The following is a 25,482-nucleotide window of genomic DNA, read 5'->3' as shown; positions in this document are numbered from 1 at the left end:
CACATTGCAACTCCGCTTTTAACTGAGGTTAGCAGTTCACGTAAAAGCATATAGAGGAACCTGGGTTTGAACTCGGGCTGCTAATCCGAGTTAAAATCTGGTCTGCCAAGTCTTCATTGCTATTTAATCCGAGTTAGCATCATACCTTTTTTGCTTGCAGACCCCAAGACAAAACATGAGAGGTATGATCTATTCCCATCAGTCTTAATGGGGTGTTAACTCTGAAGCCTGAAGACCACAGTGTAACAGTCATATTATTTCATTGTTGACCCTTTTAGTAGAAACACCTAATTAATGTGGTTATCCTACTACTTTAGGTTGCCTTCCCCATATCTCCTTGCCTAACAAACCCAGCTGCCCATACTTCCAGCTATTTCCCTCAACCCATCATAACTCCTGAAGTGCAGTCAGGAACTAATCAATACAAAAGTCTGCGGCACAGTAAATAAAATCTGAAACTGTGCAGACAGTCAAAAAAGTCAAAATAAATATCACAGAGGCTACTGTACTGAGTGTATTATTCTTTTTCAAATATAACTCAATGGAAATTCATTTAAAAAGAAATTAATGGAAATTGTTCAGCAACTTCCAGTCAGGTATCATATATGAAGAATTTGTTTGTATGGCAAAAGAAAATATTTATATTGCATCACACACACAAATGAAGGGTATCAGAACACTGCAAAAAGAAGTTAGTAAAAATCAAGATTACAAAAAAAGTGAAGAACAACAATGCCAACATGAAAATCCCAGCCCTAAGAAAGTTAGTCTTAACAGAAAGCTTCTTTTGGGACAGTGCACCCTGTTTTCATGAAACTGGAAGGATCAGTTATTAAAATACTAGGAGAGTCCATTACAACAGCTAGGGTCAACAGCAGAGGTAAGCAATCTCCCAGGAAGAATTTTATTAGATTCAGGATGCTCCAATATGCTCATGTATGAATTGTTGTGGGACCTAATTAGAAGTTTGGACAAAGATTGAATATTTGACAGCAGAACCATAGGAGAGTAGTGAAATCTGGGTATTGACTCAAACTATATCAGAGTCCAGATTTTAGAAATACAAAAGAAATCTAATTAGCTCATTTCTAGTTAAATCAGTATACTCTTTGGAAGATGCATTATCTTAAAGGTTAATAGGAACAACAGTTGTGTGATTAATCTAACTGGCCACAGGATATTACCCTTGTATCATAGAAAATAAGGCTAAAAGAGGATTTGTTTAGTAATGAAAAATGTACCTCGTTTGGTAGTGGCGGTTTGGATATATAAAGCCTGTGTTAAAAGTTAAAGCCTAGCATCCTGCAAGCACTGTCTTCAAGTTTCATTGCAATTTAGTGCCCTATCCTGCAACCCTTACTCATGTGAACAGCTCTTACATATACAAATTGACCTCTGAATTCAAAGCAGTCACTTGCATGAGTACAGATTATTCATGTATGCAAGGGTTGTGTATGCAAGGCACATCAATCTTTAATATTTTACATGTATGCCTGCATTAAATAGAAACATTTTGTAAGTATCTGCTGTCATACACTGCAAACAGTCCCTCCACTTACCCTACAAAGTGCTCTGTCACCACATTTGAATTACACCATCTCACAAAATTCAGGATTATTCTAAAACACTCTTCTGAAAATTGGTGTAATACTGCACTTCTCTACTGATACTAATTATGCAATTCAAAAGGATAAGAGCATTTACAAGGATATTTTTAGCACTTTTTATTTAATATTTCTAAATTTATTTGACAGCAATCATGTGACATACTGGAACAAAACAACTCAACAAAGTATCAGTATGAGAAATTTGCCTTTAGATTTTCCTGTGGAAACAGCAAAAAGTAGGATAGCTCATAAATTCCACCCAACTCTTAAAATGGGAATGGGAAAAAAATTAATCACATCTGGATCAACTGAATTCAGTAAATGCAGGAAACAAATGGTGACAGTTACACAGCCTTGACCAAAAGAAATAGAGGCTTTTGTAGGCCACTTTTATACAGTGTCATCAAAGCTGCAATACTACAATAGTGAATCCAATGACTGTTAGCCCACCGATATTTTCCTACAGGAGTTGGGCGGGAAAGGAATTCTTTCTAAAAAAAAGTGTCGGAGTGCTGAGTTGCATTTCTTTTAAGGGTAGAAGCTGGGCAAAGCTATCTTCTTGTGAAATCAAATGAAGTTTCTGTTTCAGCAAGGATATAGTGCATTCCTCAGGGTGAGCTTCTTAAGAAGCGAGGGAGCAAGGGTACTGGCACTTTTAAGACTTTAATTAGGACTATATTTATATTACTATATATCCATTTACATAAACATCACCCTCACACCCCAGCTGAGAGGTGTGCTGTACAAATGCATATAAAGACATGGAACTTTCAGTATATGGAGCATCCTGTGAATAGGCAAGCAAGTACCTCACATTGATAGGCTTAGCTACATCCAAAGACTTTAGAGGCAGCAAGACATTTGCCCAGTACTGGAATTAGAGCATCATGATTAAATCTGACTGCAGGGAAAGCCAATGTAAAATGACTCAGCTTTAGGGGTAAAATAAAATGGCTAGAGTTTCTATCATGTCTTATTCTCCTAGATACTTCTGTTTTGGCATTCCTCAAGCAGACACTCACTCCTCTGGAACCATCTTTGGTAGCCAATAACTAGGGGAGAACTTTAAGTGGTTCAGTATTGTTTCAAGTATAAATCTACCTGCTAAGCAAGCCAAAGTAAAGTGTATCATAACCTTTTCTGGAAGGCATTAGTATATCAGTCTTATGAAGCCTTAGAAACACAACGTATTTCACAACAATCCCAGAACCCTCAGTGAAGGTTCAGACTCCCAGAGGAGGAATTCAGTCCATTTTCACTGTTGCTAGTTTTAGACATCAGCCATTCAGCTGGAAAGAAATGCCTTATTTTCTTCAACAGGCAGCCACAGAAAGATTTGCTTTCTCGGGAGGGAGCATTTTATCCTTAAGAACTCCATAAAATGCAAGGTCCTGAATTAGGCCAGCTGTACAAAAAGAGGTTTTGGATGCAGAAGAAGAGAGATTTGTTGCTTTGATTCGAGTGGTGATGTCCTCATGCTAGAAACAGAAACACTAAATGAGATGCAACCTTAGAGGAGAAGGAGGAAATTAAATATTTTGATATCTCTAGAGCAGAATCTTAAAGAGCTCTTTCACTCAGACTACTATGGCTTCATTGTAAATGAGACTACCCTCACAATATGCCAAGAGTATATTCAAAATAGACATTGATGTTCCAAAATTTTTGGAGGAAGAATGAGGAGAGACTCAAGAATTGAGATCTGCGATTAGGAACTTCAATAGGAGTGAGATCAGGACCTTAGAGACAGCCTTGCATCAGAAGAAAGGAGCGAGACCAGGAAACTCAGAGGCTGACCACATATTATCTGGATTTCCCATTATCTTTTACCATACAAGCAGGGACATCCTGGCAAACAAGGCAAAAAGATGTTGCCACACCAAACTGCAACAACAAACCACAGGAGAGCAAGTACCTAATCTTATATTTTTTCTTGTTGATGCATGCTGCACTGACTGTGTCTAGTCACAAAAGGAGCAAAAGTTTTGATTGGTGTGAAATCAGTTCACAGAACTTGACATGTGTGTATGTGTGAGAGTGAGAGAAAGACAGGCAGACATTTGCCTCTGTTGAGTAGTTTGCCTATTAATTGAGAGGATGGACTTGGGCCCCAGTCCTGCAAAACCCTGCACTGTGCAGAGCCCAAATGACTTCAAAGGCATATGAGTCTGCCCCTGTGGAGTCACTGGCAGGATCAGAGCCTAAATCTGTAGAGTTGAAGAAATGGTACTTCCCCCGCCTTTTTTTGTAGGTGTAGATCTGGAAGCTAATTAAAAGCCTGTTTGTTATTATTACAACTATTACCAACAGCATTATCTTGCACTTCTATAGAGGTTTTCATCTCAGGATCTTATGGTATTTTACAAGTAAGTAAACTCCACAACACCCAGTCTGGTAATTGTATATCACTCACTTTACAGATGGGAACACTGTGGCACACAGAGGTTAAGTGACTTGCCCTAGACTACACACTGAGTCAGCAGTGGAGCTGAGAAAAAAACTCCAGGAATCCTGACCCCGAGACCTTAGATTTAACCACAAGGGTTACACTCCTAATATTATCAGCATTCTATTTCCTTCCTCAGTTTCTATGAGCATTATTACATTCCTCATTATTTCTTATGGGAAGGAAAAACACGAGGAAGTACAACACAGCATGGAAGAAATAGGTCAAACAGCATTTCTGGAGAGTTAGATAACTGACAAAAGTATTCTTGTGCAACATATTTTCAAGTACAAGTAGCAATACTTCTTCCCACATCTCAATGGTGGAATCCTGCATGGGGAACACGGAACTCCGCTCAGTATAATGAAAAGACATGCCTCATTAACTCTTGGACATCTTCTCATTTCTTGGTCATAAATCCTATTACCTTGTATTACAAACTGCCATAAAACTCACAGATAAAAGATAATTTATGCTCAGTGTACAGAAGCTAATGTTTCTGTACTCCCGAGAAGCACAGTACCAGAAAATGAGAAAGTATGTATGTGAAACCTTAAGCCATTCATACTGAGCATGGGTAGCATGATAAACATGACTCTGAGGGCCTAATGTTCTTCAGCCAGGGTATATCCTAATGGTAATTGACATTAGCAAAATTTCAAGCATAAAAAGTATGGACTGGTACATAAAATATCCTGTTCATAAGAAATGATTATTCCTTATTAAGGATTCTTTTTTCACCACAGAGAGAAATATGATCACTCTTCATTGCAGAGATATGTATTCTATTTTTAATTCTTTGCTTAAATCATCACATTGGAAGCTGCTTCAAAGGAAATGTCACCAGCTGGAGCATCTACTCTGCCTCCCTATTTATAGTCAGAGGAATGAGACATACTAAAAAAATAAAATAATTTCCACTTGTATGAAATCTTTCCTTTGAAGAAACCAAAGTGCTTTACAAATGTTCAGCCTAAAAATGAAGCTCTTAAAGGTATTATTTTACCCATTTTACAGACAGGTAAATAAAGGCACAGAGAGAGGTTATGTGACTAACTAAGGGCACAACATGAGCCAGCAGCATTGCTGCTTTCCTGACCTAATCATGTTGTCCACTTCTACAAACTCAGCCATACATAAAAGAATCAATTGACAGATTGAATTCTAAGATTCACAATGAATGAGGCAGGAGATCATTCTTAAAAAGTATAAAAAACTGACATTAAATTGATTAAGTTATATACTTTTATATACTTAAAAACACATTTTATGAACAGGGATTATAAATGCTTACCAAGCATTATATATCTGTCCTCTGATAGATATATTAATTTATAATACAGGTTACTGCAGTTAACTCTACCTGGGGCTACATCTTAAAACAATCCAGAAATTTAAACTGATTAAGACCGTGGCAGCCTCCTTAGCAAGTGGCATATCTCAATGGGAGATGACACCAGTGCCCTGGGATCAGCAGTAGCTTCCAAATCTGTTGATCTTCAGGGCACAATGAAAGAATCACTGTTTAGTCAGGCTTTTGGGGAATGAGAAAAATGATAAAGACTGATGTTTGTGGGTGAGGCAAGATAATTTTGGTGTGTGTGACTATCTCTGCCGATTATTTCTGAGGGGTGGGACTAGGGAAAGCTGCTGGCTTTATGTTGATGTCATCCTGTTTCTAACTATGTCAAAGATGTGTACAGCATGGGGTAAAAGTGTACTCTCTATTTTGGTTATAAATAAAAAAAACAACATATAGGGAGGATACATAATATAGAACTATACTATACTCTTATGTTAACAGGAAAGTCTAATTTTATCTGGAGATAAAATGCTTTTTGCTCATACTTTGCTGTCCCAGAAACCCAACAACAAAAATGGATCCTTCCTCCTGAAAAGAGAATGGTTTCTGATCTGCATGTTACATGAATGTGAAAGATTTCCTTGCAAGACGTTGTCACAGTTAAGGGCAACTGTCTTGTGATCTCCCTCTGTGGTCCAGCAAGGGCACCTATTTTTAAGCTTTCGGCTCTCAGCAGTCACCTCTCTTGGGCAGAAAACCCTATCTTTTCCCTACCTAACTGGGATTTTTCCAGGCTACACAGTTTCCTGCCTACATTGTATTATTCCCAGGTAGCCAAACTACCTAAACAGGCCAGAGTCAGTGCTTTGCTTTTCCTTCAGTAGCTATCAACATCATAGTTGCCCACAGTTATAAATTACCACAACTCTCTAAGCAAGCATATTTATTCTTAAGGTGACAGCATCAGAGAGAAAACATTAAAACAATAGAAGAACCTACTTGTACACTAATAAGCTTACCAGAGATCACCCCCACCTCTGGTAGGAGGTCAGTCCTTTAAATCTGACAAAGAGGTTTTCCTGTGGTTACAAATTCCTAACAGCTTCAGCTTGGAGCAAGAACTCAAACTGTGCATATCAACCTGTTTCTTTATACAGCTTGGGCCTTTAAAAGCTCCAGCCTACAGGAACAGGTGAACTGCAAACAATGGATCTCTCCTCAGAGCATAGCTTCCAAAGGTTTCGATTCTGAACAATGCAGGTGGAGGGCATTTGTTTTCACCTCCCCCCCAAGTATTTCTCAGGAATTCCACTTCACACATACTGTCCCCCCCTCCAAATCATTCTTGTCTGCCACATTGTTCAGCATAAGCAGCAAAGAGTCCTATGGCACCTTATAGACTAACAGACGTATTGGAGCATGAGCTTTCGTGGGTGAATACCCACTTCGTCGGATGCATGGGATGCAATTGTTCAGTATAGTCCTTTGATCATCCAGGCCCACAATAATACGTAAACTTTGCATTTAATGCAATGGACTCCACAGATAGGGCTTTTCAAGAATATTGCAGGACACTGTCACATGTGTGTCAGATGTCCCTATTAATTTTATAATTTGTCTTTGTGTATCATGCTATCACACTTCTTTTGTTCCTCACTTGCATTATTTCAAAAAAGTCAGGTCATCTCCTCACTTGCATTATTTCAAAAAAGTCAGGTCATCTCCCACTGTGCTCTAATTCTCTCCTACCTTGATTTTAAATTACAAAGAAAAAAGAGCTGTCATTTTCCATAGCTATTTACAAGAGAAACTATCATAATGTAAACCTAAATTGAACGGAACAGGAAGAAAGTACTTCCAATATAGGATTATTTATTCATATTTATAAACCACTTATTTGATTTTATCTGGAAAACAGAGAGTTAAAATTATTTTCCAAAAGGACCAAGGCAGCGGATGGAAGATAATGGAGTAACAAGTTTAAACCAGCAATGAAATGGAATTGTGTGTCAGTTAGTTTTAAGATTGCTGTAAGATTCCTGCCCCCTGAATCTGCCCTTTATTTCTGAATACTAGAAACAGCCTGGAGTTATAAAAGTCATCAGCTGGCAATACTGTACATCAGCCAGAAACTGAGTGAAAGAAGTATTAGCCTATGCCAATGAAAAACAGTGTTAACATGTTTTGTAAAAGTGTAATAAAGGGGTTAAAATTATCAGTAAAACAAAAAAACCCACTTAACACACTGCATAAATAAGTAATAATGATACAAAGGACTTTTGTTCAAGTTGTTAGGGGGTGAATTATTCCTCCAAAATTACATAATCTTAGCTCTGCCATTTTAGAAGCCATTTTTAAATGCAAAGAATTAAAATTGCTACATGATAAAAGCAAATATTTTAAACGCTAAACTGGGCATTTCTAATCTTATTGAAACTCCTCAAAATGCTCTAGCTAGCTTTCTCAAAAGTTTCCTATAATTAATTTAGTGTCAGTACAGTATGTGCAAATCATTCACAGGTAAATTACTTCCCACTTTCAGATCTGATCGCAATTATCCTTCAGCCCAGGTTTTTCCTCACTTTGTTCCATATCTAGCCTTTTAGCTCTGCAACTAATAATCACAGTGATTCCTTGTCATAGTGGCAAATGAGCTCCTGTGCCCAACATCCCTCCTACAGACAGAGTGCCTCATGTTGATAATGTAGAATTCGCCTCTGTGGATTTAAATCTGCAATCTCTTATAGAACCCTATTAATACCTCTCAGATTACAGTGAAGCATGCATGCATAGTGCAGGCTTGGTCATCAACCTTGCCAGTGAATCTCATTTTATAAAGACAAACTGGATAAAAATGTATAGCTAGTTAAACTTCTAGAAATCCAGCCATCAGAAAAAATATTTCCAAACAGAAGCCAATAAGTAGCTGTTAGGAAAAAAAGCTCTTTTACTCAGCTTTTGCCTTCTAAATTAAATCTTAAAAGTGAAAGCTGCACAAGATATCATTTGTGTTATTTTCTGAATCAATAACTGGATAAAAACCTGATCACCACAAAATCACCACATTTCTAAATAGATTCCCTCATTAATCACATCTGGATTTCAGGCAAAATAAATTGCAGCATTCGGACTATATGAGAATTCTGTCTGACGTGTTTGTTAAGCCCTTGAATTTTCCTCTTGAGTGTCTCTCTCATGTGTCAGTCTCATATTTCTGTTTAAAATGAAAAAGGGGAGAGGGAGCTACGTTTAATTCCATTGGAATTCAATTTAAAAGTTCAAAGATATTTCCATTCATAACCAATTACAAAACTGAATAAAGTTTTAGCACTTACTAAATTTTCACTTCTTCAGTTTCCCACCCTCTATTTAAAATCTGTTCTTGGTGAGTTAATCCTGATCTCTACAGAAAGCAGGTGCAAAATATACCATTTCTGCAGGGGTGCGGCCATAAGTCATCTCCCAGCTGCTAGAAATCTATTTTAAATCTAGAGTCTAATTCTACAATCCTGATGCAAGTGAAGCCCTGGTGAGGGAAATGGCAGTTTTGACTGTTGGAACTGCAGGATCATGTTTATTGTGGTCTCACACTTCATTTCACTTACAGGTTGAAGTAGGCAGATGAGGGAGCACTCTTGAATAACTATAACTGGAGTGGGAGTGATATTAGTTGCGTGAAAGAGAGTCTCCACTGATGCCATGACTTGGTCAAAGCGTCCTCCAAGTCCACCCAAGGTCACAATCATATCAATCTAAAAGAAAAAAAAATCAAGATAAAAAAAGGAGAACTTTAAGGACAATTCTCTAAATACAAAACAAAATATCAGAGTTTATATGACAGGAACACAAACAATGCTTTAACTTCAGAGGCTTTCGCCCAGATGAACAGTCTTTGGAATAGGAATGTTACTCCAGGATTTGGCAATCTGTCTGCTAGCGACTTCTAAGTATCTATGGGTTAATACCGGTCAATTTGCAACTCCAGTGACTTTAATTAATTTGTGCCTATGTGTTTGTGAACTCACTGACAGCTCAAAAGTCAAAATCTTCAGAGGGGTCCTTTAGCTCACGTTAGTTGTCCATGTGCTCATGAATTAAACCCAACAGCCACAGCCGAGGACACTTTTGAAGATACTATCTGTAGAGGCACTTGCTCTATGTTCCCTTAGCAAACATAGAGTCTGATATTAATGTCATTCTAGTACCATTGAATACTATTATGTGACTCCTGGGTTAATAAAACTTCATGTGTTTGCCAGGACTGTAGACTAATGCTTTATAAATTCATGGTCAGTGACGGTTAATCCAATAACGAAAGAACAGCTATAACATCACACACGCACATAGTATTTTTCATCCAGAGATCTCGAAGTACTTTAACAAATATAAGCATTATCCCCATTTTACAAATGGGGAAACCAAAGCAAATAAATGCTTACGGGCTATATGCTGCCACACCCTTATTGCATAGTACCTTACTTCAGGAGCAGACCCATCAATTGATTCGGTCTACTCAATCAGTTAAGTATTGGTGAGTGAAAGGATGGCAGAATCTTGTCCTGAGTGATCTGCATTTCGCCTCATAGCAAGTCAGGGGCAGAGCCAGGAATAATATTCAGGTCATCTGTCCAGTTGCCTGGCCAATAGAAAACACTGCTAGGAATAGGTCGCAGAGTCTGCAGACTGGGTTATAATCTCAACTCTGTCACTCAACAATCAAGGCACAACCTCTTCATGTTGTATCTTTCCTTATCAGTAAAATGGGAACATTTGCCAGTCTTTGTAAAGTGTTTCCAGACTCTCAGACAAAAGGTATCATCTACATGTAAACTATGATTAGTAGAAGTACCATAACATAGGTCAGTTATGCTCAGTAATTACGGTTTTTTTTTAAGATGCTATTTTCACATTAGCCGTAACTAGGGCCTTGCCACAACGCAGCTCTAAAACTTTTATGTCTGCTTTGAAATGGCCATCTGGTGGAATTTCCAGTTTTATAGAGCTTTAGTCTAGAGCCAGGGTGGCAACATGACATTTTATGCAACCCATGAGCCACATAATAGTACTTCATGTATCTGGAATGATATATTAATAAACATCAGCTTCTATTTTTATTACAAGGGCTAAGACTTTATGATTGTAGCATACTTGTTTGCATGCAAATTAAGCCCCTTTCTTTTAGTCAAGAATATTGCCACCTTTCCTACTACCCAGGGCTGGCCATAGTGAAAATAGTGCCCTGGGTGAACTTGTATTTTGGTGCCCCCCTCCCAACCTCCTTGGCTCCTACGGGCTACCTGGGCTCCCCCGCACATCACCTCTGGACCATTACCTATACTGCATATGGAATGTCCACAGGAAAGTCCATTCAGTGTAGATGGGTGTCTCCCATGGTCCATTGTGAGTTATGTGTAGGGTGACCATATTTCCCTATACAGGACACCTGGCAAAATTACTCTTATTCAAGTGAGTTCAACAGCAATCAATTGTACAAACATTCAAATTAACATCAAGTTGATTGAGTCCCTGTTAAAAAGAAATCAAAGTAGGAAGGGAGATCATCTAGTCCAACCCCCTGCTCAAAGCAGGACCAATCCCCAACTAAATCCCCAAATGGCCCCCTCAAGGATTGAACTCACAACGCTGGGTTTAGCAAGCCACTGCTCAAACCACTGAGCTATCCCTCCCCCCACAATGCTGCTAGTTGGAGTCTTTTTATTTACCTTCTTATCCTTAAGGCTTTAGGATTCACATAGGGAAGGTTGACACACAAACCCCTACTGTCCCCCACCCCACACACACAGGGAGGGGTGACACACACACACTCCCGTACACCTCTCTCGCACATGGTGGGGAGGGGGTATGTGACCAACCAACTCAGCGTCCTCTGCACGGCGCTCTCCACCCTCCATGCCTGGCTGGGCACCTGGGATGGACCTGCCTCTCCTGGTACCTGCCACTGTGTCTTCCTGAGGCAACATGTGTGTGGGGAGAATGCAGAGTCATGTGCCCCCTCTCCCTAGATTTCTGCTAGGGTTCACACGAGATTGTGGCCGCCAGCAGCCTTTCGGCACTGTGCGGGAGGGAAGGGACGGGAGCTGCTTCCAGCTGCAGGGGAGGGGAAGGAATAAACTGGCCCATGTCTTTGCAGAGCTCATCTCCCCACCTGAACCCTCCCCCATGGCTGAAAGCAGCTTGTCCCTTCCTGCCCACACAGTGTCAAAAGGCAGTTAACACCTCCAGGCTGCTGCTGACCACCGACATAACCCAGCCGTCTCCTATCCCCCGGCTACAGCGCAGGCAGGAAAGGGGTTAAGCCCGAAGAATGCATTGTGGACCAGGGCCCAGGGAAGCTGACTGCAGAGGCTTCAGCAAACCCAGCCAGAGAGGTGACTCAGCAGGGGATGGTGCCTAGGGGACAGAGCAGGCCTAGGCTCCCTGGGGCAGGACCCACAGGCGGGGGGTTTGGTGAAGAGGTGCTAAGCCCCTGCCCAGGGGGGGCTGCTGTGGAGCCTGCAGGCTCAGGGTGTGAACAGCTGGAAATTGCTTTGTCCCTCCCCTCCCTCCGGCCACTCCACAGCTTAGCTGAGGGGCAGAGAGGCTTCCCTGTGCCAGTGCTGTGTGGGGCTTTGGCACATGCAAGGCTCAGCTCCTCCTGTCCAGTGCCCCAGGCCAGAGGGTCTTCAGCTTTCCCAGGGTGCCGGCCCAGCCAGAGGCAGTGGGGGAAGGAAGGAGCCTGCCGACCAGGATGTTGGTGATCTGAGTGCTCTGACCAGGGACTGCTTCTCTGCTCAGCGCTAGGAGTGGGACGCACTCTGCCAGGGGATGGGGGGGGGGCAATATGGAGGAGCAGCGGAGCTGCGGGGGGGAAAGGGACAAAGCAGGGAGAGGAGAGCGAGGGAGGAAGCACATAAAGGGCCCCACCATCAGTTTTGCTCAATTATCCACATCGTTGGCCACTGGATCCCCCCACTCACCACTGGTGGGCAGATGACTGGCTAGCAGGGATCTGGCCAGCAGCAGGACCCACCAGTACTGATGGAGGGGGGGAGAAGGAGAAGGGAGGTTTGCCAGAAAATATGGGACAATTTGCCCGTTTTTAAGAAAAAGTCGGGACACTTGCAGATGGGCTTAAATACGGGACTGTCCCTTTAAAAAATGGGACATCTGGTCACCCTAGTTAAGTGTCCCTTGATAAGCCACTTACTTTGACTAGTCCCTCCAAGATGTGCTGGCTAACTACCTTGTGGGCGTTACCCCAGAAGAAAACATTTGAAATACAGGTATAGAGTCAATACTTGTAACTTCAAATACAAAAATGATACTTGCATACAAATAGGATAAACATATTCAGCAAATCATAACCTTTTCATAGACATCTTACATGCCACATTTTGTTGCAAATATAACAGTGGTTGCAACACTGATCTACATGGTCATGTTTTAATCAGATAATGTCACAATGAGTAACTGCTACAACTAGCAAATTCCTAGGCCACTGTCAGCAAAAGTAAGGGTGGCATGGTATATGGTGTATTGTCACATTTCTGTGCTGCTGCGGTGGCTTGTGGTGCCTGCTGCCGTCACACGGGGGCTGCAACTTGCCTGAGCCCACGACCCTCATGCAGCCTCTAGCCACTCCTGGCTCACCTCGAGCATTTTGACTGGAAGTACCAAGCAGTAATAACACAAGAGTGTGTGTGTGTGTGTGTGTGTGTGTGTGTGTGTGTGTGTGTGTGTGTGTGTGTGTGTGTGTGTGTGTGTGTGAGAGAGAGAGAGAGAGAGAGAGAGAGAGAGAGAGAGAGAGAGAGAGAACACCAGTGTGTGTGTGACTGTGTGTTGGGGGATTGTGTGAGACAGTGTCTGTGTTGAGGAATGTGAGACTCTGTGTGTGTGTGTGAGAGACAATCTGTGTTGGGGGACTGTGAGAGGCAGAGTGTACATGGGTGTGAGAGCCTGTGTGCGTGAGGGAAGTTTGAGAGACAGTGAGCGCACTGTCACCTTAAGTCCCCCCTCTTCTCCTGCTTGGTCCAGCTCCCCCCCGTGGAAGTTTCACTCCTCCTGACCCCAACCCGGCTGGCCCCCGCCGGAGACCGAGCAGCACAGGGCTGAAGGCAGAGAGGGAGCCGGCTCCGCTTCGGACAGTGAGTGGTGGGTCATGCCGCCGGTGACCAGCCCTGGCCGCACCACTCTGGGCTCCCCAGGGGTGGGGCAGAGCCGGAGCCCTCAGCCAGCCAGCTGAGGAGCAAGGGGGTGTGGGTCGGGAGAAGCCTGCCGACCCAGTGCAGGGGAGGGGCTGGAGAAGAGAGGAGTCCGGCCACAGGCAGCCAGGGGAAGCCCGAGCCCCTTATGGCACCTCCCTGGCTATGGCGCCCTGGGCGTGGGCCCTGTTTGCCCAGCCTTGCTACTACACCTCCAAAAAAATGACATTGAACTAATGTAATAATTTTTATTAGCTGTGCACATTTAAATGAGAAACATTTAGAGCCTTCCAATGAAGAAAGCACTATTTTCCTATATTGATAAAGATCACACAAATCTAAAATAGAACCAGCATAAACTTGGGTTTTCCTCCACTTTCCCTGCTCGTCTTACTGGTCTTGTGTTTAATAAAGTTATACAGCCTAGATCTCTAGCTAACTTAAGCTACCTTTTTCATTCTATTGATTCTATTGTAGAAACAAACTGCGTTAGTTTGACAGGCAGCAATTCCTATTCAACAAAGCTGAATCTGATGTTACATTGTTACAAAAAAAGAATTCCTTTAAATCACTAACAATAGAAAGGCCCCAAACCCGCAATTGACAGCATGTGAGTGGATTGTTATACCCGTCTGGAGCTTCACTGACATCAAGGAGGCTCTGCAAAGGCTCAGTGGGTGACCTGCATACAACATATGGTCAGCTATAGGATTGGGGCTTTAATTAGCCCCAATGAGTCAATTTTCAGAGAGCTGCTCTTTAATTTTATGATATGGGTTTTCTACCATATGGGAACCTGGAAGAATTGTGTTCTTCGGTTTGACTTTGAGATTTTCTGTCTTTTAATAAAATGGAAGGGAACACACTTTATTTTGACTTGTTGGACTGTTATGCTGCAATTTTAATATTACACCTGACAATATTTAAGTACACACTATTTAACTTGGGGTGGAGGAGAGGGATGGAAATTTGACTAGTTTTCCTCATACACTACACATTTCCCTCCACTGAAAAACTGCCAATTTGGATGCTGAATTTTGCTCTCAGATACGTACACAAATGATACCTCTTGTCATGAAATATAGGGCCTATTGAAAATACTACTGTAAAGTCCTGGCTGAATTATTTTGTGATACTGGTAAAAGATTGCCCGTTTAAAAAAAAATAAGGCTTTTCTATTTCTATTAAAGTGTACTATAGTACTAAATGGTCTAAAATATTATTCCATTTAAAATAATGGCACCACACTGTTTTGGTAGATTAGTGAACAATACAGTACTTAAAAAAAAGTTTAGTTCTACTTTAGTGTTTTAAACATCACATGAATATCCTGCTGAGCACAAAGCTATAAAATATCAGGGTTGGGTGAAAAAAGATGATATTCATTTTCACGTGATCCTTATATCTATTATTCAGGAACTATTTGGACTTGGGAAGACATATAATAGAACTGTGATGAGTAGGCAAGTGAAGACAGTGCAGGATCACAAAAGCAGGAAGAGAGAAGTCAGATTTTTGTTGTTTTGATTGTCGGCATCCCTGCCTTACAAAAGAATCCTGGCATCAGCAGTGACAAACAGGTGCAGACAATATACTGGTTTATAAAAGATCTGTCTGAAGCACTAGGTGTCAATGCAAACTTCTCTCTCTCTCTCTCACACACACACACACACACACACAAATGCACATCCACACCATCCAAAAATCATAACCTCCACTTACAAAGTAAAATCATGAACCAAAAAACAAGAAACTCTTTCCTGTCTTTGATATGCCAATGGATATGCCTTGCAGTGTGCCCTAAAAACACACACAGACAAAAACAAACAGTCCCCCTTCCCCGCCCCAAAATCCTGCTTATTTTAGGCTATGGGGCAAAAGAGAAATGAATTCCAAAGCCCAGAACCTCTCACAGATTCAGAGATTTTATGGCCAGAAAGAGATCATTAGATCATCTAGTTTGCCCTCCTGTACAACACAAGCCATAAAATTCCACCCAGATACCCCTTTAATGAACTCCCTAACTTGCGTTTAACTAAAGTGCATCTTCCAGCAAATCTTCATTTTGATCATCAGCCCTTTATTTAAAATTTGTTTTCATAAAGTGCTCTCCATTCACAGCAACAAAAATACAAAATATTTTTTGAAGTTTAAATCCTTAGAAATCATGGCCATTTAATAGCTGTGTGTGGACAGGGTCGTACTCCTCACATACCCACTGCACCTTCTCTAAGACTTATCCATATTGTTCAGCATTTTACAGGACAACTCACTTTAATTCTGAGACAACTGGAGTCTAATGACCAATTGGCAGTCTTTAAATGATGTGCTTGTGAATTCACGACACACAGGATTTCAGGAGTTACTAACATACAATAAAATAATACAGCAAGGGAGTCAAAAACATATTACTTTGTACCCGCAGCTCAAAAGAAACTGTTAGATTTCTCTCTCACACAATAAGACTTGATTCTGAACACATGGTAACCACAGGGAACATGATCCAGTTCCCAGTTTTTGCTACCTTTCCTATTGAGACCATTTAAATGGACAACTGGCTTTAAACAATATTCCTCCATATACATTGGTCTCGCTGACTTACTTCCTTTTTGTGTGGACAGGTTAATTACCATGTAATTAAAGAATGTGCATTTAAGGAACACAGGGCCGGCCTACAACATTTTGGCACCTGAGGCGGGGAGCTCAAATGATGCCCCCATGCCCACTCGCTTGGGCCAAAATTTTGAAAGGTCTCAGTTCTGCCTTTTTCCTGTTCTACTCCTCTCATGGTACTGCTCTGCTACCTACCCCAATAAAGGAGAACTAACAACTTAAAATGCCTTGTTCAAAAATTTTAAGTACCGTATATACTCGTTCATAAGCTTAATTTTTTTAGTAAAAAAGGGAAACACCAGAGAAGGGGGATGGCTTATGAACGGGTATAGAGCGGGAGAGGTGGGACACAGCCCCTCCCCCAAACAGAGGGAGCAAGGAGCGACAGCACAGCCAGCAGAGACTTAAGGGAAGAGGCAGGGCCAGAGTCTCTCTGCTTCTGGCCACGCTGCTCTCCCCCAGCCTCCGAAGCAGCTGCAGCTCCGGGGCTGGCAGGCTGCAGCCGTGCCGCTCAGCCCCGCCCCCCAGAGCAGGCTGTGGCCGTGCTGCCCGATCCGTCTCGCCGGAGCAGGCTGTGGCCGCGCTGCCCAGCCTGACGGAGCAGCTCCAGCCAGGTCAGAGACATCCTCCCCGGCCCTCCCCAGATAAGGAAGGGATGGGATGGGGAGAGTATAGGGATCCTGGGCTAGGGGTGGGGTCATGTGGGGGTGGTCACAGGGGTTAGTCCCCTGACTCCCAGCTTCTTCCCCCCTCAAAAATTTCCCCACCAGTTGCTGTCCCGGCCCGTCAGGGTAAGCAGCTGGCGCGCCGGGACATTTTCGATTACTTAGGTTTACCTCTGTGCCTGCGGACGCTCGAGGTAAATAAACCATCTCGGCCCACCAGCGGCTTGTCCTGATGGCTCGGGAGCCAAAGTTTGCTGATCCCTGAATTATAGGGTCGGCTTATGAACGGGTTATAAAATTTTTCCATTTTTACTTATCCATCTTGGGGCGGAGGGGGGGGAAGTCAGCTTATAAACGAACTGGCTTATGATCGAGTATATACCGTAACACTTAACTTTCAAATGCCTGAACAGCAAATATAACTTTTCTTGTCTGCATAGCAAACACTGGCATTTTTATCTATTTGAATAATCAAAGTGGTGCTTTCCGTGCCTTCTTGGTTGCAAAGATTTGAACTGCTTCCTGCTGAAGGTCCACAGTCTGGGTCAGTTCATGCTCTATTGAGATGGTTGCAAGGCTGACCAGCCTCTCCTGTGTCATTGTGGAGCGTAGATGTGTTTTTATTAACTTCAGCTTGGAGAAGCTGCATTCTCCACTGGCAACTGTTACAGGAAGTGTTAGAAGTATGCACAGAGCAACAAAAGCATTTGGAAAGATGGTGGTCATCTTATTTGTGCAAATATATTCTAGAACAGCCTTTGGAGTTGATCCTGCTGAAATGTATCTTGAAAGGGCTTTCAGTGCATCACCTAAATCACTCACATCAATATCGCTCATGTGATCATGTGTCAACACTGTTTCTAGTGCCCTGCATTGCTGATGTAGGTCTTCTTCAGGTATCATGAGGAGTTTTGGAATATCATACAACATCCCAAATATACTGCTGTGTTCCTTGAGCTGCATGAAACTGACTGTATTGCACAATCTAGCACCTGGTTAAAGAATTCAACTTTGAATTGTTGTTTGGGGTCTCTTGTGGGATTATCCTGTGCCTCGTAATCAAAAGGTCTTCTTCTTCGGTGACTCTTGTATTCTTGAATGGGTGGGAAAATAGCTTCAATGTGAAGTTCCTCTGCCAACTTCTGTGCACTCTTCAGAACGTTTTGAAATCCCTCATCTGACCGGTAAGACTGTAGGTATGACATTGCTTTGTCCAGTTGTTCCACCGCTCCAGATACATCACGATCAACACCTTGGAGTCTCTTGCTTACAACATTTATTTCAAATAATATGTCATGCCACAACACTAAGCCACACAGAAATTTGAAGTTATGTATATTTCTCGTGATTCCATTTCCCTCTGCCACTGTTCTCCCACAAACAGTTCCTGTCATAGCATTATCCTCCATAATGACAACTATGGCATCATCTATCTTCCCAATATGGTGTTTGATAGGCTTTATTGCCTCCACTCGACTCTCTCATTGTGTGGCACTCTGGTTTCAGTGTCAGAGAGGATGTTCCCAGATGTTGCTTCAAAATTTGCCATCGATGAGTTGATGCAGAGAAAAATACATAGATGCTTTTAATTACATTAAAAAATTCAGCAGCTTCACTAGAAGCTGATGCTGCATCACTGACCACCAAATTCAATGAATGAGAGAACTGCATGGGACAAAAAAAGCTCAAGGGTTTAACTCTCGGATCCGTGTCTGCACTCCTCTGTTCTTTCTTTCATGTTGGCATCATTATTGTAGCCCTGACCTCTCATGTCAGCCATCACAATTCCCGTATCTTCCATTTTTTAAGAAGCACATTTGTCATACCAGCTCCTGTAGTATCATCATTGTCAATACATTCTAGAAAATGCTCTCCCAGTTACCACTGCAGGGACATTTTCACTAGGTTCTGTTGTTACAAAATGTATCATTGAAGTCATTTGTTCTGTATGGCTGATGTCAGGTGTGCAGTCCAGAATAACAGAGTAATATCTTGCTGACTTCAGCTCTGCCACAATCTTCTGTTTGACTTTTGTTGCCAGTAACTGTATGATCTCATTTTGAATTGTTTTTCCAAGGTAGTGGTGTGTGTACATTTCTTGGATGGTGACTCTTCTTAGATGCTCCTGGAGTACAGCATCAAACTCAGCCATCAGCTCCACAATTTTAAAGAAGTTTCCATTGTTTGGCACATACAGCTGATCTGAAGTGCCAGGTTTTGGGTAGCAAGCACTCTCACAATGGCAATGAGCCTTTTCAGAACATTTTGCCAGTAAAGAGACTCTGATGCAATCTTCTCTTGATGCTGATCCTCTGTGGTGGCCTTTAACCTCAGTCTCATCTCAAGCCCTTTCCACCTATGGAATGCTCTCTGGTGATTTGCTGCCTTCTCATGGCATGCCACATTTTTCCAGTCCTTTGTTCCTGTAGAACACAACGTGGCTGGAACATTAGACTGGAAGAGTTTGCAACAGAAACAGTATGCAGCATTCTGGGTTTTTGAGTATGTAAGCCATGGTCTCTCCAGTTTGTCACCATTGGGGATTTCACGTCAGTAATGTGTTGGATGGAAACTTCTATTTTCATTGTCTTTGGGGAACATGAAGTTTTTCACTTGCTGTGGCCCAGGCAGTACAAGGAAGTCCCTCAGGCTACTGCTCAAGTGGGTCCACAGTCCTGGATCATCTAGACTTAAGCAATTAAATTCAGCAGCAGCTGTTTCTGAGCCTTCACCACACTCTTCTCTGATCTACACTTTTCTTCAGGAATGTATATGGTTACATCCATTTGAGATGGAGATATGTATGCTGCAGTAGCTGTCAGGTCACCTGCACTCTAACTGGAAGATCAGGCATCTCCTCACCACTCTCATCCTCACTGGGGCCGGAAGGCTCACTGTGAACATTTGTGTCTATATCTCAGGAGAGCTCCTTCTTGCTTAGATAGAAAACTTCCTTTGCTTGCTTTCTTTTTCTGAATGCTGCCCCAGAGGGGAGTTTTCTTCTTTCACTCATGACTGCTGTTCTGTGCCAGCTATAGTGGCGCTCAACACTCAACTGAAGGGGACAAATAAGCAGGCTAGTAGCAGGGCCTGAGGGAGGGAAGATGTTCGTCCATCGTTTTCGAAGAAGACCTTGACATCTAGCAGGTTGTGAGCTGTCCACAGTGCGTCCGCAGGTGGCTGATAAGGCCAATACGGGCACGAAATGTTCTGCCACATGTCGGGCAGACATGTGTGGGCACCACTGTTACTACATTTACAGCTCTGGCTTTACGGAGTGCTCGCTTCTCTTGAGCAATAGTTATCCTTCTGGCTTCAGATGTCTGGCAGCCTTGATGGATCAGCGTACGCCATGTCGATCGGTCTTGTGCCAGAGTTTCCCAGGAGGTGATGTCAATATCCAGGGACTTAAGAGAGGCTTTCAGCGTGTCTTTATATCACTTCTTTTGTCCCCCGTGCGATCGCTTTCCTTGAGACAGCTCACCATAAAAGAGCTGTTTGGGGATGCGGTGGTCTGGCATCCTTACAACATGGCCTGCCCAGCGTGTCTGGGCTTTCATAAGCAGAGTATAAATTGATGGCAGGCCTGCTCTGGAGAGGACTTCTGTATCTGGCACCTTATCCTGCCACCGGATCCTCAGAAGTCTGCGGAGGCAAGTCATGTGGAAGTGGTTCAGTTGCCTAGCATGCCTCCTGTATACAGTCCAAGTCTCACTGGCATACATCAGGGTAGTTAGCACTACTGCTCGGTAGACTTTAAGCTTTGTAGCAAGGCTTATTCCACGGCAGTCCCACACGTTGGTCAACAGTCTGCCAAATGCAGAACTTGCCTTAGCGATTCTGCAGTTGACCTCGATGTCAATTGTCACTGCGCGAGAAAGGGTGCTGCCAAGGTATGTAAATTGGTCCACTGCTTGCAGCTTTTGTCCCTTCACTATGATGGTGGGCTCTTGGTGTTGGGCTTTCGGAGCTGGCTGGTGTATCACTTCGGTTTTCTTTATGTTGATGAGGAGGCCGAAGTTATCGCATGCTGCTGCGAATTTATCCATGCTAGCTTGCATTTCCTGCTCTGATCCAGCATTCAGGGCACAGTCATCAGCAAAAAGAAGATCTCTTAGCACAGTCTCCTTTACTTTGGTGACAGCCTGGAGTCTTCGCAGGTTGAACAGTTTCCCATCAGTCCTGTATCTCAGGCTGATTCCCAAGGAACTGTTCTGAAAGGCGTCTATCTGACAGCATAGCTGAAAACATGCTGAACAGGGTCGGTGCCAACACACACCCTTGCTTGACGCCGTTTGTGATGGGAAAGGCCTTTGAAGCTTCTCCGTCGTCCAGAACACGAGCCGTCATGCCATCGTGGAACTGACGTACCATCAGGATGAATCTGTCAGGGCACCCAAACTTCGACATGATGCGCCACAGACCTTCGCGACTGACAGTGTCAAAAGCCTTGGTAAGATCCACGAAGATGGTATACAGTTCACGATTCTGCTCTTGACACTTCTCTTGGAGCTGATGAACTGCGAAGATCATGTCCACAGTGCCACGCTCTTTGCGGAAGCCGCACTGTGTCTCGGGTAGTAAACCCTGTTCCAGGTGGTCAATCAGGCGATTCAGCAACACTCGTGCAAGGATCTTACCTGCGCTAGAAAGCAGTGATATTCCTCTATGATTATCACAGACTTTTCGATTTCCTTTCCTCTTGTAGAGGTGTACGATGGACGCGTCTTTCAATTCCTGAGGAATGGACCCTTGATTCCAGAAGGACTGGAACAGCTGAGTGAGTTTGTCAACAAGCATTGCACCACCATCCTTATAGATTTCCGCTGGAATCGCATCAGATCCTGAGGCCTTGCCACTGGACAGCTGGCTGATGGCCTGTAGGGTTTCAGTCTCTGATGCTGGAACATCCAGGCTGTAATTAATATCCGCCTGGGGCATTCTATCAATCGCCTCATTATTGATGGAAGATGGGCGGTTCAGTACGGATTGGAAATGCTCAGCCCAACGCTGTAAAATCAGAGTCTTCTCAGTAATGAGAGTTACACCATCTAAGTCCAGTAGAGGGGAACTCCCTGAAGGCCGAGGTCCGTACAAGGATCTAAGGGCTTCGTAGAACCGTTTGGCATCGTTTCTATCAGCAAACTTCTGGATTTCATCTGCTTTGGCACTCAACCAGGAGTCCTGCATCTTACGAAGCTTGCTCTGTACGGTCCTGCGAATGTTGTTGAAGGCATTTTTCTTAGCTGTTGACGACGGGTCGTTCTGATGAGCACGGTGAAGGCGGTGCTTTTCAGCAAGTAAAGCCTTGATCTCTTCATCGTTTTCATCAAACCAGTCCTGCTGTTTCCTGTGTGAGGGTCCAAGAACCTTTAGTGCAGAAAAGTGCACAATATTTCGGAAGCGTTCCCAGTTCCTCTCAACGTTTTCCTCTAATTGCAGCTCTGAGAGTTGGTTGTCGAGATCTTCTACTAGTGAAGCTGCTGTGTTGGGGTTCCTCAGTTTACTGACGTTGATCTTTTTCATCACAGCTTTATTTCCCTGCGGACGTCTCTTTGGCTTGATGTGAAGGCTTAATTTAGAGATGATAAGTCTATGATCAGTCCAACAGTCAGCACTCGGCATGGCCTTAGTCACCCTTACATCCTGTCTGTCTTTCCTCCGCACGATGACATAATCAATGAGATGCCAGTGCTTGGAACGTGGGTGCATCCAGGACGTCTTTTTGCGAGTGGGCAGGCGGAAGATGGTATTGGTGATGATCAGATCATGAGCCGCACATGTCTTCAATAGTAGTAGGCCATTGCTGTTGCATTTGCCGATTCCATTTTTTCCAATGACGCCATCCCAGGCAGAGTGATCGGATCCTACTCTCGCGTTAAAATCACCAAGTAGAATCAGCCTGTCGGTGCGCTTCACGGATGAAAGTAGGGCATCGAGATCTTCATAAAACTTGTCCTTTACTTCATCCGGATTTGTCATTGTGGGTGCGTAAGCGCTGATTAGTATAACTCGCTTTCCTCTCGGTAGTGGAAGATGCAGTGTCATGAGTCGATTGTTCACGCCCTTGGGAAGACTGGCAAGTTTCCGGACAAGATGATTCTTAACCGCAAAGCCAACTCCAGATTCACGACGTTCGTCACTGCTACGTCCACACCAGAAGAATGTGTAACCACCTCCTGTTTCTGTGAGCTGACCTTCGTTGGCTAGACGAGTTTCACACAGGGCCGCAATATCGATGTTAAATCTTGCGAGCTCTCTGGCGACCAGAGGTGTTCTTCTTTCTGGTCGATCTGCTGAGGGGTTGTCTTGAAGCGTGCGTACATTCCATGTACCAATAATGAGTGGTGTCACCTTGCGTTTTGTTGCTTGAAATTTTGTTATTCGACCGCATAAGATGGGATCCCCTCCAGCCGCGGTAAGCTGGCCAGGGTTCTATGAAGCAAACAATGTTTAGGGCACCTTTTCTAGCCCCTTCCTCTTACTACGGAGGTGAGCAGTGCAGTCCTAAAGAGGGCTGCTCAGTCACTCAGGTAGACGTCGAATCCAGCTGTTGCTTCGGTCAGCAAGAAGATGACCATTAGACCTGAGCCGCCTGTGTGCAGGTCCACGGCTACAGCTCCCAGTGTATCCACACCTGCTGCTTCGTCGCTCGCCCATCGCCACAGGACTTTAAAGTTTACGGGAATTGGAGGGATGTCAAGACTTGCGCGTGAATTGGATTAAAGTGAGGGAGAGGTGCGCATAGTCAGCCTCACTCTCTCTTCCCAGATTCCATCTTGCTCCAATGGCAGGACAAAAGTCGAGACGGTTGGAGATGGGCTGGGTGCAGTGGTTGACCAGGGCGTCTTTCGCGTCTTGCCGTGCTCTTAGCGTACCACATCGCTTGCAGAAACCGCCTTCATGACCGTTGGTCTTATTCCAAAAGGTATCATCCGCTCAATCCGCCGGAGTCTGTCTTCACATGCTCGGGATAGACAAGGCCCCATCTCACCGAAGGTCTATGCCCGACGGCTACCCTCAACCTGGTTTAGCCAGCCTGTCGAAGCTGTTGCCCGGGGTGTGGCCGCTGCGCATGCTACAGCTACTAGGAGCCACAGGTGAGAGCTGAGTGACAGGTGGGGACCAAAGGTGGACGAGCTGCCCTGAAGGGACACGACATGCCCCTACACCAGAGGTGCTACCCCTCCCTGAACACCCCATACACCCCGGGAGGGAAGATATCAGCATCTTAAGGGCCTAACTGTCTCCCACTACTTCAGTTGACTGCCTATTCTCCTCAAGTGGGTTCAGGGAAGCAGCAGGAAACAGGAAGCTCCCTGAGAAGCTGGTGTTAAATCAATCCAGGCTCCAGGGGGTGCTAGTGAGGTACATAAGAGGCTCCTCCTCCTCTCTCCCTGCAGCTCCTGCTGCTTTCGGTTATTCCCTCTCACATTTTTGCCTGCCTCTTGTGCCCTCCTTCCTCCAGCACAGCACTCCACCATCTCTGCGCATCTACAGCAAAGAGAATACATATGCACCAGCAGCAGACACCATTTTCTACACTCTGGGTCCTAGGGGCGCCCCCGTCTGGCACCTGAGGCGGTGGCCTCAGTTTGCCTCATGGTAAGGCCAGCCCTGGAGGAACAGGTAAAAGGGAGAAGGGGAGGGCTCTAGGAAGCAGTGTGAAATGGTGAAAAGGGTTTCGTATCTATACATTTCTACTATGACCATCACTGTGGTATCGAGATGCCAAATAAAAAGTTAAGAACCACACAGAACACCCACTCTCCAATCTTTGGAAGCACCTTCACAGTCAGTGTCTGGCTGTATTCTATCTAGATTCTCATATTGTGCTCATCGGCATAGTACTGGATATCGTGAACATGCGGATCACGGTGGCTTGGTATTTTTTAAAGAGGATAGAGCACAATCTCCCGATAACCAGATGAAAGAAGGCCTCTCTTACTTCTGTTGCCATCTTCATATCTTACAATAACCTTGAGACTGTGCGCTGTGGCACACAGAGGGGAAAATGTCCTCCTGTAGATGGTAAGGTTAATGCTCTGGGCCCAGTCCCAAAGGGCTTCACTCTTTCTACCTGGGTTCAGCTCCAGTCAGCTAACTTTCTAACACACCTGGCACTGGAACCTATTCCATCTTATGATCTCCCTTAGCGAAAATCTGAAGGAGATATGATTGAAGACTGATCCTTCCATGACTTCACTTGTAGGCTTCCAGGGAAGAACAGCTGTTTGACCAAAATCTCTGAAATGTCTCTCAGAAGACTGGGCAAAACCAGTGTAGTGCTGCACAGTTCAGTCTTATTACAGTTTATATGCAAGTCAGCAACACCTGCTGATCAACAGTGTCAAAAGCTCCCAAGAGATTAGTCACATGAGCATGGATGTTTTGTCCCCTCTCTGTGACTATGGAGATCCTCCATCTCTAGTGCCATTTCTGTGCCATATCCTGGTTCGAAACTGGATTGTGAAAGGGCTGAATGTTGTTTCCTTCTACTCTCCCATTCCTCTTCTAGTTCTCATTCATAAAGAGATTATCCCTTTGTCCTTGACAATTTTTTTAAATTTCCCAATCACCCATCCCTGCCAGATATTGGAGAGCATTGCCCTTCATTTAATTGCTACAACACATAATAAAGGGGGCG

General features: G+C 43.7%; 1 protein-coding gene across 7 annotated transcripts in view; it reads right to left on the bottom strand.

The window, feature by feature from the left end:
- The window catches only part of TPK1 (thiamin pyrophosphokinase 1), a 496,414-nt gene that overhangs the window by 163,558 nt on the left and 307,374 nt on the right, over positions 1-25,482 (bottom strand). For all 7 annotated transcript variants that reach the window (XM_045002743.1, XM_045002746.1, XM_045002744.1 and 4 more), the window contains one exon: positions 8,962-9,108. In XM_045002743.1, coding sequence (XP_044858678.1) covers positions 8,962-9,108 — 147 coding nt within the window. The remainder of the gene's footprint in view (positions 1-8,961; positions 9,109-25,482) is intronic.

Source organism: Mauremys mutica, chromosome 2, assembly GCF_020497125.1.
Source record: "Mauremys mutica isolate MM-2020 ecotype Southern chromosome 2, ASM2049712v1, whole genome shotgun sequence".
NCBI lineage: Eukaryota > Metazoa > Chordata > Testudines > Geoemydidae > Mauremys > Mauremys mutica.
Note: the sequence above shows the minus strand (reverse complement) of the source record. Positions and strands in the feature narration are given on the sequence as shown.